The sequence below is a fragment of the Galeopterus variegatus genome, unplaced genomic scaffold, assembly GCF_000696425.1.
Source record: "Galeopterus variegatus unplaced genomic scaffold, G_variegatus-3.0.2 Scaffold5523, whole genome shotgun sequence".
In the NCBI taxonomy this organism is placed as follows: Eukaryota; Metazoa; Chordata; class Mammalia; order Dermoptera; family Cynocephalidae; genus Galeopterus; species Galeopterus variegatus.
In genome coordinates, this window is record NW_007731634.1 from 56,797 (window position 1) to 76,703 (window position 19,907).

General features: G+C 50.5%; 1 protein-coding gene across 2 annotated transcripts in view; it reads left to right on the plus strand.

The window, feature by feature from the left end:
* ADAMTS14 (ADAM metallopeptidase with thrombospondin type 1 motif, 14) overlaps positions 1-19,907 on the plus strand; it is an 84,917-nt gene that overhangs the window by 15,385 nt on the left and 49,625 nt on the right. For both annotated transcript variants that reach the window (XM_008589565.1, XM_008589564.1), the window contains exons 3-4: positions 11,641-11,797; positions 17,563-17,753. In XM_008589565.1, the coding sequence (XP_008587787.1) occupies positions 11,641-11,797; positions 17,563-17,753 (348 nt within the window). The remainder of the gene's footprint in view (positions 1-11,640; positions 11,798-17,562; positions 17,754-19,907) is intronic.

The window sequence follows — 19,907 nt, forward strand, 5'->3', positions numbered from 1 at the left end:
GCCTTTGTCATCCACATGAGCAATAGAGGTGCTGCTGCTAACTGTCCCCACTCTCTGCACCGTGTTCTCCCTGCCCCTGCCCAGGCCTGCCCCGCCCCTAGCCCACACCTACTTGGGGGCAATTTTGGCAAATTATTTCTACAGATGAGTTGCAGCTATGGGGAGGGAGTGGCTAGGTTCTGAGATAGCACCAAGGCTCAGATCACGAGTGGTCTAGATGGCCACTGGTCTGGCTCAGCCTGGGGCAGTGCTTCTGTTTCAGAATACAATAGCCCAGCCTGCCTGGACTCCTCCCCTCAGGTCACGTGCTTGTCCACTCAGTTCCTCTCTTTCTGGCCCATTTCCTGCATTAGGACCAACTGACTCTGGTTGAACACCCCACATGGCTACTGTCCTCTTTGTGAAATATACGTGATCCCTTAAACATTCCTTTTGGTGCCATTCCATTGCATGGAAGCCTCTAGAGTTTAGACGAGGGGTTCTCTGCCCTGGCTGCCCACCAGAACTACCTGGGCAGCTTGGAGAACACAATGATGCCCAAACCCCACCCACTGAGATTTGATTTGACTGGTCTGGGGTGTGACCTGGGCTGCAGGAGTTTTGCAAATTTCCCAGGTGATTTGAGTGAGCATCTAGGGGTGACAACTAGTGCCGCAGCTTCCTGGAAAGTCTACTGTGTGTGTGTGACAGGGAAGCTGGGTCAGGTCATAGGGGAGAGCAGGAGGGCCAGGCCGAGGGAGGAAGGGAAGGGAAGGACCCCCATCCTGCAGTGGGCCAGGCGGTTCCTTATCTCATTGTATCTTCCCAGCAGCACTTTGGCTTCAGATGTGGAAACTGAGGCTTAGAGAGGGCCCGTGTAACCAGCTGCGCTGGAAGCCCAGGTGTTTCACTGCCCGGAGTAACCTCTACACCACTTTGCAGGAAGTTGGATGATAGAAAAGAAGGGTTACCTTGTATTTGTTTCCTTTTCTTTAAACTTTGTATTCGGGGCAGGGAGTTATACACTTATTACCTGCTCATTGTAGCAGGCAGACATTCTGTGCAGAACAGGCTTGCCTTTTGAGATAAAGAAATCATAAACAAGTTAGAGAATACCTAAAGGTTTAAGGAGAAGGAAATTGCCTACAATTTCCCCATCCAGACATCATTTTCACCCAGCCTTTTGTCTGCACGTGTTCTTTTTCACATTTACCACCCTTTACCAGTCTCTTTTTCTTGGTAAGGACTTTTATCCTTAGGATGCTCGACTGCTGTTATTTTTCTCTTGGAGATTTCTTTCCATACAGGCAGCGGATCTGAGTAGGTCTAAGCCAGGCCATGGTGGAGCCAGCAGTTGGAAACAAACCTCCTTTGGTTCCAGAATATTGCTCCCAGCACTGAACCCTGCGGGGGCTCCTGGCATACTTGAATGAGGATGATAATCACAGCAGCAAATGCAAACGCTTATGGAACCCTCGCTGCGTGGGAGCAGCTAGTCTGGGTGCCCTGTGTACATTACTGTCTCGGAGCAAACCTACAGACAGGCACTGTCACGCGGGGGCTCCTGGCATACTTGAATGAGGATGATAATCACAGCAGCAAATGCAAACGCTTATGGAACCCTCGCTGCGTGGGAGCGGCTAGTCTGGGTGCCCTGTGTACATTACTGTCTCGGAGCAAACCTACAGACAGGCACTGTCATAGTCCTGAAGCACAGAGGTGTTAGGTAATTTGTCCAAGATTACATGAGTTGAGAGTGGCAGCGTCAGGATTTGAACCCAGTGATTCTCTGGCCCCAGGGTCCCTGCATTTACCCACCACCCACCACACTGCTGCTCTCCTGAGAAGGATTCTTGCTGCAAATGGCCTGGGCCCAGCAAGACCTCAATAGTCTTTCTCCTAGCACCTCCCAGGGTGTGGGGCCTGCAGGGGTCATGACCCCTGGAACGGAGGCCAAGCGGTCATCCCAGATAAGCACCTCCAGCAGGGGGAGCCTCTCTGCTTCCTGGTGTTTCTTCCATGGCCTCTGGCCTATTCTGGGTGTTCTAATGCTGCCAGCGTGGGGCACGGCAGAGCGTGCCAGTTGAGGACAAGCCTGGGTTTTTGGCTCCATCCTCCAAGGGCTGCTTCTTCCTGCCTGTCCCCATGGCTGCAGCTCGGTCTGAATCAGCTTTCAGACTTTCCTTGGCAGCCCTGGGCTCCAGCAGAGCTCTGTGGCTTGGGGCTTCCACATCGGGTTTGAAACATGTGGACTCTCAGCGTGTGCAGGCTTCCCTCTGAGCCACGCTGACTCACGCTTCTGTGTAGGGCAGCCTGCATGCGGCTCGGCTCCCTGGTGTCTCATCTCCCCGAGTGTGCATCTTCTTCTTTATTAGCAGCTTTATTCAGGTCTGGTTCACATACATGTAAGCCACACGTTTAAGGTACACAATTCCATGGTTTTACTATATTCATAGATATGCGTGACCATCACCACAGTCATTTAGAACATTTAATTCTTTAGAACATTTTTATCAGCTCAAAAAGAAACCTTGTACCCTTTAGCTGTCACCCCTTAATCCCTCATCACCCCAGTCCCTAATCTACTTTCTGTCTGTGTAGATTTCCTGTTCTGGACTTCTGTGTGAATGCAATCATGTCATACGTGGTCTTTTGTGACTGGGTTCTTTGACTTGGTATAATGTTTTCTAGGTTCACCCATATTGTAGTACTTTATTCCTTTTTATGGCTGAATCATATTCCACGGTATGGGTATACCACATTTCGTTAGTTCATTCTTCTGTTGATGGGCATTCGGGTTGTTTCTACCTTTTGGCTACTATGAATAATGCTGCTATAAACATTCGTGTACAATTTTCGGTGTGGATGTATATTTTCATTTCTCTTGGGTATGTACCTAGGGGCGGAATTGCCGGATCATGTGGTAATTCTGTGTAATTGTTTGAGGAATTGCCAGACTGTTTTCAAAGAGGCTGCTCCATTTCAAAGAGGCATCCCACCGGCAGTGCACGAACTTTCCAGTTTCTCCACATCCTTGCCAACACTTGTCTGACTATTTGGTTCTAGCTACCCTAGTGGGTGTGAAATAGTATTTCATTGCAGTTTCGATTTTTATTTCCTTGATGACTAATGATGTTAAACATCTTCTCATGTGTTTATTGGCCATTTGTGTATCCTCCTTGGAGAAATGTCTATTCAGCTCTTTTGCCCATTTTTAAACTGGGTTGTCTTTTAATTATTCACTTGTCAGAGTTCTTTATAAATTACAGATACACGTCCCTTCCCAGGAGGGCAGAGGCTGGTCTCGTGTGTCTTTTTGTGTTCTTCACCCCACCCCCATCAAGCCCGGAATGCAGTAGATACTTCATACAGACAGACGGACCTGTTGAGGAAGGAGGGGATCAGGCCACCTTGAAAAGTCCTGGCAAGAGCAGAGTGGTGTTCGCAGGGTGTGTGGGGTGTGTGGGGTGGGGCTGCCCTGCTAACTTGTCATGAATCAGAGGCCCAGGATGACCCATCAGAGGGTTGCACTGGGTGCTGCTTTCAGCTGGACTAACTTGGACAGAACCACCATGGGTTGGGGGACTGGAAAAGACCCAGATCCCTGGCCCCACTTCTGCCCCTCAATTTTTGGCTTGAGCAACTGGATAAAAGGTGGTGCCATTTGCTGAGATGGGGAAGACAAGGGAGGAGTAGATCTGGGAGTCAAACCCAGAACTGTGCTTTAGAGTTTGAGAGTCCAATGGAGATCCAGGTCTCTATCAAGGAGGCTGTTGGATAATCATACAAGGAATTCTGGGAGGAGTCAGGGCTGGGTGTAACTTGGGAGCTATCTGCAGACACATGGTATTTAAAGCCATGGAACTGGGGCAATGCCCAGGGACAGTGTGTGGTTAGAGCACCCGAGTGAGACTGGGACAAAGAAGTTATTGCTGGCTTTGGCCAGATGGTGGTCACAGGTGAGCAGTTTCCAGGAAGTGGTGGCTCTAGAAGGCCATGTGTGTGTGGGGGGGGGCTTGAGGACAGGTCTGCTCACAGACACAGTGAGCGTACACAAGTCTTACTGCTGGGGAGGGAAGCAGAGACCTGGGGCAGTAGCTGGACAGGGATGGGAGTTTCCATATGGGATATACCAGAGTGCACTTGGATGCCAATGGGAATGGTCTCACAGGCGGGGAGAGGATGAGGATGCTGGGAAGAGGAGTGCCAATTGCAGAGGCTGAGTCATTGGGGAGGTGACAGGGAGGTGACCCGGAGCACAGGGTGGAGGGGCAACGTCTCGCCACAGGAGGGAAGGAGGACTATTCACAACAGGGTAGTGCAAGCCTTGAAGGAGGCGGTGGAGGTGGGGCAGCGTTGCAGGTGGGGACCATCTGGGAGAACTGGAACACAGAGGTGACAGGGAGGAGCAGTATCACCCTGGCCAGCGTCGTGCTCACGGGAGCTGTGTGGGCACCTGTGTGTGCGGTCTCCATCACTGTGCAGGTGGACAGTTTGGCTGAACCAGGGCTGAGAAGCTTATTCTGGGACAGCAGGATGGAGGGAGAGAGTGACAGCATGTGGGTGTTCACAAGAGAATTATCGGGCTTGTAGACCAAGAGGCCCAAGGTGGTGGAAGGGAAGGAGATGCTGAGGTAGTAGTGGGTTGTAGCAGCCATGTGGTCTAGGGAGGGAGCATGGTTGGCCTTGGCTGGGGATGGTGCATGTGGACGCAGGTTGCTGGGTTGGGGCGGAAGCAGCCACTGCTTTAGGAATCTGGTGGAAGCCATGTCTGATCCTCATGTGTATCACCCCAGCCTCCAGTTGCTGGGTTTTCTTTTGTTTCCTGCAGTGGAACAGTTTCAAGCTGCATTTGCTGGAAGCCTAGAACCTAAGACGGCGCAGTTGGGAAAAGGTTGTCTGTGGCAGTAAAACTCTCATGATAGGATTTTCAGAACGAGTTCAGGCCTGAGAATGTATTCTCCTTGGGAGGTAGTGGGATGGTTGGCTGGGAGGTGGCCTGTTCTACTTCTTTCTCCTCTTGGGAGGACCCAGATAGACCCACCTTGGAAGGGGGAAGAGGAGACCTGGCCCACCCTTCGGCTGGCTCCAGTGGAGTTGCCATCTTAGAATGGGCCCCTCTTCTGGGCATTTGGTGAAGGCCCATGAGTTTGAGGGGGCAGCAAGGGGGCTCAGGATCCCCATCTTCCATAGTGCCTACAACTGTCCTCTCAGAACCAAGCCACTTGCACCTGTCTTGACCCCAGCCTGTGACCTTGCTTGTTGTCTCTGCACCTGGCCTGGCACAGATAAAGCTCTGCCCATGCCCAGCTTGGAGTTTTGTTCCATCTGAGAACACGCTTTCCAGCCCTTGGGGATCTCTCCCGTGGTTTCCCTGGAGATCTGTTTGTTGGCTTGATGTGTCCTTGCCTCCCAACTTAAAAGCACATATATGCAAAGTTAGAAACACATTTATATATACACATGCATACAAACATACTAATTTCCAAACAATTTGGCTTCAATTATCTGCTAAAGTATTTGGGACCTCACCCTGATAGTAGATAGCTATTGGGACCAACTGAACTTGCTCAGTTATGGCCCATGGCAGGACGCCAGGTGATTTCAAAGCCAGCACTCCCGTCCCCAGTCGTCATCTGACCACGCCTTCTTCAGGTGCCCTGGAATTACACCCTGGATTTGGGGGTTTCCCCTGAGGGGTACCTGGTCTGGAAAATCTCAGCATGGCCTGGAAACCTCTCGATGAAAAGGCAGCAGAAGGTGTCACCTTTGCAACCAAAACAACGTCACCAGCCACATTGGAAAATTCAAACAGTCCTTTCTCTCACCCCCCCAGGCAGCCACACACCTCCTTGGAAAGGCACCTCAGAAGCAGCCACATTAAAGGGAGTTTAGAAATGGTGGAGGTGGCCAGGCGTGCACATTGGAAGGTTTCCATTTGGAGAAATTGGCTGAGGGCCTATGTGGCATGTGGCTTGACTGGATGTAATCAGTGATTCTTTGTTTTGTTTTTATTGTGTGAAGAACCTTTCTAGTATGTATTTCCTACTTATTTATAGTTTGCAAAAAAAATAAGGTAGGGGTGAAAATAGACATGGCTGACATTTATTTTCCAGTCTCCCAGAATTTATTTCTCCCTTTTTTCTTCATTTCTTATACAGAAATTTGATTGGATTTTAGTGCTTGAAAATTAGCCACCACTTTTCAGAAATATAAACATCTCATAAATTGAGAGACAGGAGCAATTTACTGAGGAGGCAGAGAGCCAGAAAGTTCTCGTTGCCAATCTGTCTACCCTGCATGGTGCCTGATTTCCTGCCCAGGGCAGAGCTTCAAGGGGACTTGGACCAAACCTCTCCTTGTGTGGATGGGGAAACCAAGGTCTGTGGGGAAGGGACAGGGTTGTCCTGCCTCCCGATCTGTGCCCAACCTTGCCTTCCCATTCTCTCTCCAGGAGGAGGGTCTCCGAGACCTGGGGAGGCTGGGGGCCCTGACCTGGACGGGAACTGCCTGTCAAGGCTTGGGAATCATACATAAAATGGGATAAGGATAGTGTCTGAGGAGGTTCTGCCCTTGATCCCTGGGGGGCTGGTGGGATCCACTGTTGAAAAGAGATTTAGAAACTTATTTCCCAGGTTGCAGAGTACAGGGCTTCGGTTTAGCTCCTTTGTCCTCAACAGTTAACTGGGGTGGGGAAAGGCAGATTCTTTAACCCTTCCCTAGGGAGAGGCCTGAGGGAGTGGAGGCTGGACCAGACCCAGGATTGTGGGGGCTCCACTTCTGGTGGAGAAGAGCTGTGGGTGTGATGAGAATGATTTGGGTGGGGCTGAGAACCCTTTTAGGCTGAGAAGCAGGCGGTCACCTAGGGAGTGGGTGGGGACCATTCCTCTTATCCATGAGGGGAGGTGGACTGACTTCCATGGGAGGGTTTTGCCCAGAGGTGGAAAGTGAACATCTTGCTCTGCAAGGTCAGACCAGACCAGAGGCCCAGGGATTTGCAGATAGTACTAGGAAGGAATGTTGCCTTGTGCCAAGTGGCTCCCAAGGGCACAAGCAGGCCCAGGGATGACCTGAGGTAATACAGCATGGTGGTTATGAGCCACAAAGAGCTGGGCTCCTGTTCTAGGGCTGACACTCACTGGGTGACTTCAGGCAAGTTACTTAACCTTTCTGAGCCTCTATTTCCTCATCCATGAAATGGGAGTAATAATATCAGTGCCTACCTCACAGGGCTGTGAAGATGAAATGAGATAATATATGTAAATTAAGTGGCAGGTGCTATTATTAATAACAGTGACAATAAGGCTGTTTATAAAGGATGGAACGTAGGGAAATGTGCTTCAGCTCAATAAAATGTTAGGAGCGTTCCTACACAAAATACAGCAGTTTTGTGGTTTCAGTTACCCATGGTCAACTGTGGTCCAAAAATATTAAATGGAGAATTCCAGAAATACGTAATTCATAAGGTATAAACTGCGTACTCTTCTGAACAGTGTGATGAAATTTCGTGCCATCCTGCTCTGTCCCGCCCAGGACACGAATTATCCCTTTGTCCAGCATGTCCACACTGTAGATAATCCTTGACCATTAGTCACTTAGTGGTCAGCTGGTTTATCAGATTGACTGTCGTGTATCACAGTGTGTTCATGCGACCCTTGCTTTACTTCACGATGGCCTCACAGCACAAGGGAGTGACGCTGGCATGTTGTTATAATTGATCTATTTCATTATTTGTTATTGCTGTTAATCTCTCACTATGCCTAATTTAGAAATTAAACTTTATCATAGGTTTATATGTATAGCAAAAAACACAGTACAGGTTGAGTATCCCTTATCTGAAATTCTCGGGACCAGACATGTTTTGGATTCTTTTTGGATTTTGGAATATTTACATTATACGTACTGGTTCAGTATCCCTAATCCAAAATCCAATATGCTCCAAAGAGCATTTCCTTTAAACATCATGTTGGTGCTCAAAAAGTTTCGGATTTTGGAGTATTTCAGATTTCAGATTTTTGGAAACTGTGGTACATCTACACAATGGAATACAACTCTGCTATAAAAAAGAACAAAATACGACCATTTGCAACAACATGGATGGACTTAGAGAAAATTATATTAAGTGAAACAAGTCAGGCACAGAAAGAGAAATACCACATGTTCTCACTTATTTGTGGGAGCTAAAAACTAATAAATAAATAAACACACAAACAAATAAAGGGTGGGGGGAAGAAGATAGAATAACCACAAAAATTCCTTGAACTATTTAAGCCAAGTGCACAGATGTGGGGGGAGGTGGAGGTGGTGGAGAGGAACGGGTAAAGGGGCATGAAAATCAAGTTCAATGTATTTTGAGAAGTAAAACAAACAAACAAACAAACAAAAATACAAATAAAAAAGTATGACAACTATTTACATAGCATTTACATTATGTTACATATTATGATATTATATTAGGTATTAGAGATGATTTAAAATATACAGGAAGGTGTGCATAGGTTATGTGCAAATACTACACCATTTTACATCAGGGACTTGAGCATTTCCCAATTTTGGTACCCATGGGTGTTCCTGGAACCCATCTCGCACAGATACGGAGGGAGGACTGTACTTTGCTATGGCAGCCCTGGCAAACTAATGCACTGCCCCTCACTAGTTCTATCTAGGGTATAGTTTTTTATAAATTAAAAAAAAAAGATTTTTGGATTAGGGATGCTCAACCTCTATACACAGGATTTGGTACTATCCCAGGTGTCGGGCATCCACTGGGAGTCTCGGAACGTGTCCCCATGGATGAAGGGGCTACTGTATGTTACATCTTGAGGGAGGGGGTTCTTTGTCACTGGAGGCATACAAGCAAAAGTTAGAGGTCCCCTGACTGGGGATGTCACTGAAGTACGAAGCCTCAGACTGGAGTAAGCACACTGATTTTGAGGTCTGTGGTTGTGGGCTGGAAGGCATTTGCTTGAAGCCCTGCCCTACACCTTTGGATCATTCTGGAGTCTCATCCCTCATGAGGTGCTGAAATCTGGTGGAGTCCGGACATGGAATCATCGGGCTGGGAGACAGGGAGTTCTGGGTTTTGAGGGATCCTCTTTGTGTAGCTGGTTAACCGAGTCCCAGAACAAGGAGCCTTGGGAGGCAGCCCAGTGTGTGTGGGAGGCTGAGCAGAGTCTTCTACCTCCTGCTCTGGAGACTTCTCCTCTGCCAGGCCTTCTGGAGAGGTGTGAGGGGCAGAGCAGCACAGGCTACTACCCCGGGCCAGCCTGACCGTCTGACCCTGGCTGGATGGAGCAGAGGCCTCTGACTTGTGCTGGGAGGGCCTCTTGCTTTGCTTGTTCCAGGGCAGGGACAGTCCCCCTGGGCATCAGACAGGGGTGCAGGAAGGTGGTGGGATAAGCGGGCACGGGGCTTGGCTGAGAGTCTCCTCACAAACCCTCATGGCGACAGAGCTGCAGTAGCTTTGGCGTGTGCCCTGGGCCTGGAGGCCACCAGCTGACCCTTCTGTCCTGCAGCCCTTGTGCACCCTGGAAGACAGGCTTCCTTTGGGAGGTTCTGCAGGTCTGCAGTGGCAGAGGCCCTTGGATTTGGCTGTCACTTATTGTCCAGGTTTGGGCTCAGCCTCTGCCCATGAGCCTGAATGCCTCCCAGTCCCCAGCATGGTCCTTCCTGCTTCCACACCCTTGCCCAGGGGTCCCTCTACCTAGAATGCCCTCTCCATCTCAGATGGGCTTCTTTGGCCATCGTAACCATTATTCCCTTCCTTTGATGCAGGCATCACTCTTCCTCTGGCTGTGGGGGTCTCGATGGGGCTGCCAGACCCTGGGTGACTGTGCGACTCAACCTGGACCAACTGCAGTCCTCCCTTGGACTGTGCAGATGGTACTGTGGAGAGAGTCTCCTTGTTTCTGGGGGCAGAGTGGAAATGTGCCTGCAAGGACAAGTGATACACAGCCTGTCGGAGGGAACGACGCTGATGCAGGGGATTCTGAGGAGAGGGTGGCTGGGGAGCTGAGGCCATTGGGGTCCCTCGCTTCCAGTCCCTGTCCCTGCCATGGGGTGTCATGGACCAGTACACTCCTCTTTGGACCAAGGGGGTTTGAGTTGAATTTCTAGCTCTTGCAACCAGGAGCCCAATGGGCTTCTATCTTTCGGGACCCACATCTGTCACCTCTGGGACACCTGTTCATATCTTGCCATAGCACCAGGCAGGACATAGGCCACCCTCAGCTCTTCAGAGAACAAGCAACTCATGTCCAAAGGCTGGGCATTATTTATCTGTCTCTCCTTTCCCAGGCACACCAGGACATCTGCAGACAGTGGAGTATCACCTGATGCAGTGGTTACTGGGGAATCCTCACAGTCATTCCAGTAGTGCTGCCCTTTCTCCCTAGAACATTTCCTGGCCTCCTGATTGGGTCTGCTTACGAGGCACACATGGCAGCTCTCTTGCCTTTGATGCAAAGTAGTGTTTTCAGTTTGATGAACAGGTATAGCTGGAAGGACCTGGAAAAGGTTGGCTGCTGCTGAGGGTGGGTGTTCAGTTGGCCTTGGAGGGGGCACCCTAAGACACGACCTCAGAACAGGCTGAGGTGAGAAAATTGGTGGAATTGAGTGGCTGCTTTAAAAAGGGGCAGTTCTAATTCAAACAGAGAAGATGCAGCCGATTTATAAAAATGACTTCTTCACTCTCTGTTTTGTGTTCCCAGCTGCGCTCCAGTGCCTGGTATGTAGTAGGCATGCGATAGATATTTGCTGAATGAGCAAACGAATTCAACAAATATTTACTTGTTAAATGTTGCCTACTATTTTCCATGCACTGTGGTAGGTGGGCTGGCCTTGTTATTTATAGAGATGACGTGTGTGCACGCGTGTGCATCTGTGCACGCACAGGCACACATATATTAACTCGCATTCAGTTATATGTTTCATTGGCCCCTGTGATTACTGTCTTCGTTGGGAGCTAATGACACATTTACTGGACTTGGCCAAGCTTATATTTTTATGGCTTTATTTCCAAGACCAACACCAGATTTTTTAAAAGAGAATATTTTGATGCAGGCAAAAATTTATATGAAAAACAGAACACGCTTTCCTGGTACACTGTCCCAACTCGTTTCTCATCAGTGAGTGCTAGCTGCCTCTCTCCCCCTGTGCACACACATGCACTTTGTATTGGAGTGGGGGCCAGTGCCCACCTTAGGGATGACTAACTGCCTTTGCTGCTAGGATTTTCCCGTCCTGTCTGCCTGTAGGTAAAGCCAAATCCAAGGTGCCTGGGTGTGTGTGCATATTCCCTGTGGTGGTGGCTTCCATGTTTCCCCTGTTTTAAGCAATGGCACTCTTTGTTTAAATGAAATTTTATATGGAACCCCATGTGTTCACAACAGAGTAAAAACAGATCTGCTTAGCTTGCAGTGAGGATGGGGCTCTTGCTCAGCCTCCATACCACCTGCCCCCTTCCTTGCCAGGGCCTCCACAGGACTTCCTGGAGTCCCAGCGCTCCCAAGGCCCCATTCGAAAGCAAAGGCCCCGGGGAAGTGCCTGCACACACGTGTGGTCACACACGCTTGCATTCACAGATGCTCATCTGTGCATGTGCTGTGTATTCATGCCTCTTCTCTCTCTCCCCTCCCCCTGCTCGCCGTGACCGTGGTGCAGGCAGGCCTCATCCGCACAGACAGCACCGACTACTTCCTTGAGCCTCTGGAGTGGGGGCAGCAGGAGCAGGAGGTCAGCGGGAGGACGCACGTGGTGTACCGCCGGGAAGCTGTCCAGCAAGAGAGGGCAGAGCCTCACGGGGACCTTCACAATGAAGGTAGGCTGTGGGCAGGGGTCCCAAGTGCTATCTTTGTCCACATGTCTGGGGGGTTTTAGGTAACTTCTAGCCTTAAACTATCAATACCTGACCTCAGTCTTATCTGTAAAATAGGACTGGGCCACGTAGACCTGCTGTACCAGCGAAGAAACTCCAGCGGGTGTTGGGAGCTACTATAATTGGCTGGAGTTAGTGGCCAGAGGAGCCACTCATGGCCTGAACTGTGGTCTTTAGGACCCCAGAGGTCTCAGTATTGCTTCTCAAGGTGATTTCTGAGCCACGGTGGAAGGTGGAATGGCTGCATTTGGTACTTCCTCCTAAAAATCGGCCAAACCCTGTAGGAGGAAGGAAGTTCTTAGGGCACTTACAGAGAGGCTGCCTGGGGTTAGGGCAGCAGGGTCAGCTTTGTGTCCAACAGACCACTTTTAAATCCTGCCTCCAACTCTGTCTACTGTGTGATCCTAGGCAGGTCACTTAACGTCTCTGAACCTCATTTTCCTAATTAGTAAAGTGGAGATGGTCAACGTCTACCTGCTACGGTTGTTATATGTGTTGGTGATAGTCCATATAAAAACCCCAGCATGGAGCTTGGCCCATAGCAGGTACTTGATAAATGGTGGCTCTTGTTACAGTATTGTCATTAAGGTGAACCACTGACACATTAGGGTGGGAGCCCCCCGAGGGCAGGGGTGACCCTGCACCCTGGTGACCAGCACGGGTGCCTGCACACTGTTGGCATTCCGGACCCACAGTGGAGTGAACGAAACACATGTGACAGGGCTGGTCCTGGGCCTGTGGCCAACTTCATAGGGAAACTTAGCTTCGTCATAGGCCCCCTTGGCCAGGAGGAGCTGAGAAGCACTGGGTGGGATTTGGTCATGCGGGGAGCACATCCTTGTGCCAGGACCCTGGGCCTAGCGTGAAGGAATGCCTGGAAACCAGTTGTCCCCACATACAGTACATCCTTTGAAGCGCCAGCTGTTCTCCAAGTGTCACTCATAAGTGAAGCCACAGCATCAGAGCCATGGAGGGCTGTGCAGGCCTGGGGGAGGGGAGCCCTCGAGGACTCTTGTGGATTTCAGAAGCGGACTGGTGGCGGGTGCCTTCCCTCCACCGTGGCTGGGAAGAGCGACATGTCTCCCTTAGGCTCTGCTTTAGTTGAGGCCAGTTCTGAATCAAAAAAGCATAAATGCCCCCTTTTGGGGAGACACCTCAGGGAAGTCCAGCTCCAGAGCTGTGAGCTTGGAACCAAGAACATGGCCTACCACCGTGGTCGTCAGTGGCCGGGAAGCTGAGACCACTGAGCTTGTGGAGTTCGAGTTCGGGCCCAGGGAAGTGTGGACCTGACTGTCTTCTTGCATCAGGCTTCCTGGTTGGAACTCCTGTGGGTCGGGGGTGGGGCTGGGGCCTGGCCCACCTGTGGTCCTTCCTTAGAAAGACAAGGGGCAAGAGACAACTTTCTTGGAAACCTGTGGCTTGTTCTCTGTTATTTGAAAGCCAGTAGTGGGTCTGAACCCCGTATGTGGAGCAGCATTTCAGGGTGCACCTGTTTCCATTTAACATGCTCGATTAAGACAAAAGGTTTTATCTCAGCTCTTTGAGTGTATTTCTCAGCCCGAAGAGAAATGCCTCCGAGGCCTTGGCCAGCCACACAGAGCCTGGCTCACAGCCAACAGAAAGCTTTTGAGGACTTTCCCTCCACCTGGGCGCCTCCCATATCTCTGCCATCCTGTCCTGTACAGGTGTCCCCTCCTGGGTCTGTCCCCTTCTCCCATAGGCTGGGGGGTTCTAGAGGACAGATACCAAGTCTTCATCATCTTTGTGTCCCTCACATGAGTCCTCTCCCCATGGGGGTGTGTCCAGCTTTCCTGGAGGAAGGAGTGGAGGTGTTGGAGGCGCCATCCATTGGGTTTTCTAGCTCAGCTATGGTCATAGGGAGGTTTCCTGGCCCCCAGGCTCCACTGTGAAGGGGTCTGATGTGCACCCATGACCTTGGGGTTGGAGGGGACTATTCCTCTTGGCGCTCATGGCCTTGGCTGCTGCTTCCTGAAGAGGGCATGTGTGCACACACGCACACTCACACACACCCAGCATCCACCCATACCCGTGCACACTAACATACCCTCCACACACTCACACGCTCTCAAACACACTCTCGCACACACCCTCACTCACGCACGTCTTTGATGGGCCCCAAAGAGGAGTGAAGCGATTCTTTCCTCGAGGGCTCTGGTGAGAAATGGAAACTGTCAGAGTCCGGGGGTAGGGATTCCATTGGCTGGACCTCCAGTTGCAAGCTGGCCTTCACTCAGGCCCTCAAGGACTGTGCTGTGGGCCCTGCCTTGGCCTTGGATGCCCCCTTGTTTCTCATGCTGCCCTCTCCTTCAGCCCAGGGTCCAGCTGTCTGTAGCCCCTTTCCTACCTCCAGGTCCCTCTTGAGGACACGAACAGGGCATGTGCTCGTGAGGCCAGAGCTCGGGTGCTCTGCCGGGGCCAGGGCTGCCAGATGCCAGGACAGCCCATCCCTTCAGGGGCGGGCAGCCAGCCAGGCCGGGGCTCAGGGCTGCTGCCACTGCTGCTTTTTTTAAAATTGAGATAAAACTCACCATTTTAACCATTTTAAAGTGTACAATTCAGTGGTTTTCTCTATATTCACAACGTTATGCAAACCTCACTACTACCGCATTCTAGAACATTTCCATCATTCTCACAAAAAACCCCATACCCGTTATAGTCACTCCTGTTTCCTCCTCCCCAACCCTTGGCAACCACTGATCTGCTTTCTATCTCTGTGGATTTTCCTATTCAGGGCATTTTATAAATGGAATCATGCGGTATGTGGCCTTTTGTGACTGGCTTCTTTCACTTAGAGTATTTTCAAGATGCACGTTATGTAGCACGTATTAGTAGTTCGTTCCTTTTTATGGCAGAGTCATATTCTATTGCATGGCTGTACCACACTTTATTGGTCCGTTCATCTGTTGGTGGACGTTTGGGTTGTCTGCACTTACTGGCTGTCGTGATTATACTGCTATGAACATCCGTGTGCAAGTTTTTATGTGAACATACATTTTCATTTCTCTTGGTTGTGCACCTAGGGGTGGAATTCCTGGGTCATACGGTGACTCTAGGTCTAACTTTTTAGGGAATTGCCAGCTGTTTTTTCAAAACAGCTGCACCATTTTACATTCACCTGGGGCTTCCTGGGTGGGCTAATCTAAGCCTCTCAGTGGCTGGCTCACCCTCACTCTGCCTTGAGGGTTATCTAGGCCTGGCCTGAAGGATGAGAGACACATAGTTAGGTGTGTCTGGGATGTCCCCGGCGTCTATGGCTGATGTCAGCTGGCCCTCCCCCAATCCTCCTCAATGTCTGCTGAGAGCGACATCTAGGTGGGCCCTGACAGGGTGTGGCAGTGGGAGAGAGATCGGGTTTTCACTGTGGGTCCTCGCAGTTATCTTGCTGTGTTACCTAGGCTGGGTCAGGTATCCTCTCTGAGCCTCCCTTTTTTTATTTTTTTTTTCCTTTTTGTCTTTTTTTTTACTGACCGGCAACGGGATTGCAACCCTCGGTGTCGCGCCCGCACCATGCTCAGCCAGTGAGCGGGAACCGGTCTCCACATGGGATCCGAACCCTCGGCGGGAGCGCCGCCGCACTCCCAAGCGGTGCACTCTCCAGTGTGCCACCGGGCCGGCCCTGAGCCTCCCTTTGACAGACCTGGCAGGGAGGGCTTTGAGGGGTCAAGTTCAGTATTCCACTTGCAGCACTTAAACTTCCGGGCACTGCTCATGTGTTGGGGGTAACTGTTATTTATTCTCCCCGCTCCATGGAGAGAGCCTTGTCCCTTCTCCTCCCCTCCTGCGGGGTCCTCCCTCTTCTCTCCCAGGAATTTGTCTGTTGGCGGCTGCACTCACCATTGGGCTCAGATGCCAGGCCCGCTGGGCCACCTTTGTGGGGTGTGAACTGCAGAGGGACACCAGCCTCAGAGGCAGGTAAGGGCGAAACCCACCTGGGACCTGCGCACAGGGCTGTGCATATGCCCAGAGGACTGCCGCCCTTTCTGGATTTCCCAGCAGGCCAATGGCCACACATTTTCTCAAATCATAGGGCTAGTGCCTTTTTCCTTTGTACTGCAGTGCCACCAACCAAAGGGGAAATAAAAAGCACCAAGCCCCGGGGGTCCCTGTTGGCCGGTCCTCAGATTTTAGTTCCCCTAGACCCATGTTGACAGCCTAGAGGCAGAACTCGGGTCTGTGCACAGGTGCCTGCTGATGCATCTGCAAGGATCACCCGTGTTCGTGCTGGCGTCTCCACAGACCTGCTCCCATGCATAGCACAAAAAAATCATGATGGATTTGGCAGGTGCAGTTACCTCTGCACAGGGCCTTCTGCTCCCGGTGCTAAAGTAGGTTGTCTCCTGCTCCCTGTTCAGCCCTGGCTTAGAGGTCCCCTCTCTGGAAGGCTTCTCTAGTCAGTCTTGCTGTAGCCCTTGACCTTAGTATATTGTGACCATCTGCTTTCTTATCTGTCACCTCCACTAGGCGGTGAGCTCAGGGGCCCTCCTGCCTTCATCACGCACCCACCCTCCATCCGTCTAATGAGTACAGCGCGCCTCCTGCAGCCATACCCCTTGACACTTGCTGGGGACATAGTGGTGGCACCTTTACATCTCAGCCCCTGGCCCACATCTGGGGGGCTCTTAGAAATCAGTGGTACAAGTGTCACAACTTCAGGGTGGGATGGCAGGAAAGTCATTAAACATTAAGGCTCTAAATCCTTCTTGAGATACCCCAGCCTCTGTCCTGCTTTCTTAGCTTTGACTACAGTGTCCTCATGTCCCCTCACTATACTGCTCCAACATGTTACTTCAGTCTTCATTCAGGCTATCGTGTAAATGACAACAATTTAAGGTGTTACCTTTCTAGGCGGCAGTATAGATGGTGATGTTTCAAAGCCTGGATGTTTGATTCAGACAGATCTGGACAATCTACTTAATGTCCTTGAACCTCAGTTTATTCACCTGTGTAATGAGGACAGTAATCTGATAGAGTTGTTGTAAGGATTGGATTGGGTTCTATTAGGTGTCAGCAAACTAAGGCCCCTGGCCAGGTAGAGCCTGCCACCTGTTTTTGTAAATAAAGTTTTATTGGAACACAGACACACTCATTTATGTATTGTTTGTGGCTGCCTGTGTGCTTTAACCACAGAATTGAATAGTGACAGAGACTATATGACTCACAAAGTCTAAAATATTTATTCTCTGGTCCTTTATGGAAAAAATTTGACAACTCCTAGATTATGTAATACGAGTTAATAAATGCTAGTTAAATAAGTAAATATTTTCGAGAGGCACAGGGCATTCTCCACGGCTTCCTAAAATGTCCTCCAAAGGCCGCAGTAACATTGTGGGTTTTTTTCCTTTATCAAGATGTTTTCACCCACTGCCATCTTTGATTTTTACAGTGACTTGTGGGGCAGTAGATCAAGGATTATTCATCCCCATGTTACAGGACAGGAGGTGGAGGCCTATGGCACACAGTGAGATAGGACAAGGGGCTACTGGACCCAGGTGTCTGGCTCTGGACAGTTCTTATTCTCCTTGCTGTCATGCCAGGAAAAGGGCTCGTGCCTGTGAGGTGACCTCATGTTATGCAGCCTACAGAGGCAGGAAAGAGGCACACATGATGGGGTAGTGGTGGGCGGGCAGTGTCACGGTGACAGCCCCTCATGTGTGTCTGACCTCGCCTTCTTCCTGTCCTGCTTCCAGCCTTTGGCCTGGGTGACCTTCCCAATCTGCTGGGCCTGGTGGGGGACCAGCTGGGCGAAGCAGAGCGGAAGCGACGACACACCAAGCCGGGCAGCTATAGCATCGAGGTGTTGCTGGCGGTGGATGACTCAGTGGTTCGCTTCCATGGCAAGGAGCATGTGCAGAACTACGTCCTCACCCTCATGAACATTGTGAGTGTCCCTCCTGTGACCTGGGACTGGGTAGGGGTGGATGGGCCTAGGAGTGATCTGAATGGGAGGCTTCTCTCAGGCCTGGTGTTTTACAGGGAGGACTTGGGGGAGTCGCTTCTTGCTCCTTAGCCTGGCAGGCATGCCCTGGGCAGCTGGGTTCCATGGTGAAATGGGCCTGAGCTGGCCTGATGTCCGTCCCAAGCTTTGCAGTCCTGTGTGGAGGTGGCTCACAGGCTACCAGTGCCGGAGCCTACAGACAGTGGGTTCTGGGCTTGGCCACATTCAGAGCCTGGGTCAGGCATGGCCTAGGGCCTTGCTTGCCTTGGAGTTCAGGGACTTTCCTGAGATTCACCATCTGGAGAAAAATGAGCTGTCAATCTGCAAAGGGGGTTCCTAGGACCCTGATGTGGGCCTTGGGTGTTCACAAAGACCAGACAGTCAAGGAATACGAGGGATGTGGGTAAATTTGGAGACTGTAGGGAACAGAGGGTCCATGCCCTGTCCAAGTGGGTGGCTGCTACTCAGCTGCTACTGGTAGCTGTCCTGCAAAGATGCAGGGCTCTTGTCACAGAAAGGCCGGTTTTTCAAGAGAAGTCAGAAATGCAGGGTGTTTATTAAGGGTTTTAAAAAAATTTTTATTATGGAAGATTTAAATCCAGATATCTAAATGAAAGTTCCCAATTTTTAAATGTTAAAATAAAAACCACTTTGAATGCCAAACAAAACACACGTATAGCCATATGTGGCCTGTGGGCTACAGGTAAGCAGCTCTGAGCTACAAGGGGCAGAGATGTGGGAGAGCAGAAGGCAAGGAAGGGTGAAAGTGTGGGAGGTGGGCCCTGCCCTGTTTCTCTTCTGGCCAGATGCCTCTGCCAGGGTGCCTGCAGCTGTGGCTCTGGGGAAGATGGGGACCCGTCTGGGTGAAGCGAGACCTAAGGTGGAAATAGAACAGACCAAGGCCAGAGGCTGGGGAGGGTGGGCAGGACCTGTTGGAGTGAGACCCTGGCTCAGCTTGCTGTGACACTGTGGAGTCCGGGCAGGACAGTGGTGGGAGGTGGAGCGGGAGGGGAAATGCCACACCAACAGGAGGCAGCAGGGCAGGTGCGCTTCACCTCAGAGTCTCTGCATGGTGACCAGATTAATGGCTCATCATAAATGTTCATCTGGAGCACAACAGCTGAGAAAGAAGATATGTTTGAGGGCACCTGAAACAGTATATGGAAAGATTTCTGTTATCTTTCAATTCTATTTTTCCACGAACTTTTTGAAGTACCCTCGTATACATAATGGGCCCTGGAGAATTTGAGTGGGGCCTCGAGAGAAGGTCAAAGCTTCCAGCCCCACATGGGCTTCTACTGGCCTTAAGGTTAGGGTCCTCTGAGCCTAGTGTTTGGAGAGGAGCATGGAGAAGTCGGCTAGCTGCATGTTCTCCTGCAGACCAGAAGATGACTGCGGGTGGGCCAGGGCCGGGATAGAATCAGCATATCCTCAGTCTAACATGGACAGTTTTGGAAGCTCTGATGACATGGAACTGATTGAAATTCTGCACTAAAAGGAATGTTAGTGAATCAGCCGAGAGCTCACAGTCTGACTCTGCACCTTCCTATCTTTGTGACCTTGGGGGCAAGTTACTAACCCTCTTGACTGTCCTCTTCTGCACTTTTAAAACAGCATTATCAGTACGTACTATGCGATGTTTTGGGGTGGATTAAATGGGCACACAGTGCCTAGCATGGTCCTTTGTATGGCATAAGCGCTCAGTAAATGGTTGTTGATAATAATGATGTGACTTTAGTGAAATGAATGGTAATGCCTGTCAGTTGATGAGGAGAAACATCAACCCATGGTCACGCCAGTCCCCGGGAACATTTGTAGGATAATGAAACAACATGACGTTGCCTGTGCTGCCTGGGGTCCTTGATCTGGCTGCACCACAGGTGAGATGGCTGCTGGGAGGGCAGCCCCTAATTAACCGTGTGCCCTTGGGCAAGAGACCTGCCTTGCTTAGGACTCTGTAGGTTGCAAGTGGTTAAAAACCAATTCAATCTAAATTTTAAAAAACAGGGAAATTTATTGTGAGGGACAAACTGTGGGAGGGACAGGTTGGAGTTGGTTATAAGAGTAATTGAAATTAGAGGCTTACATGACTCTCAG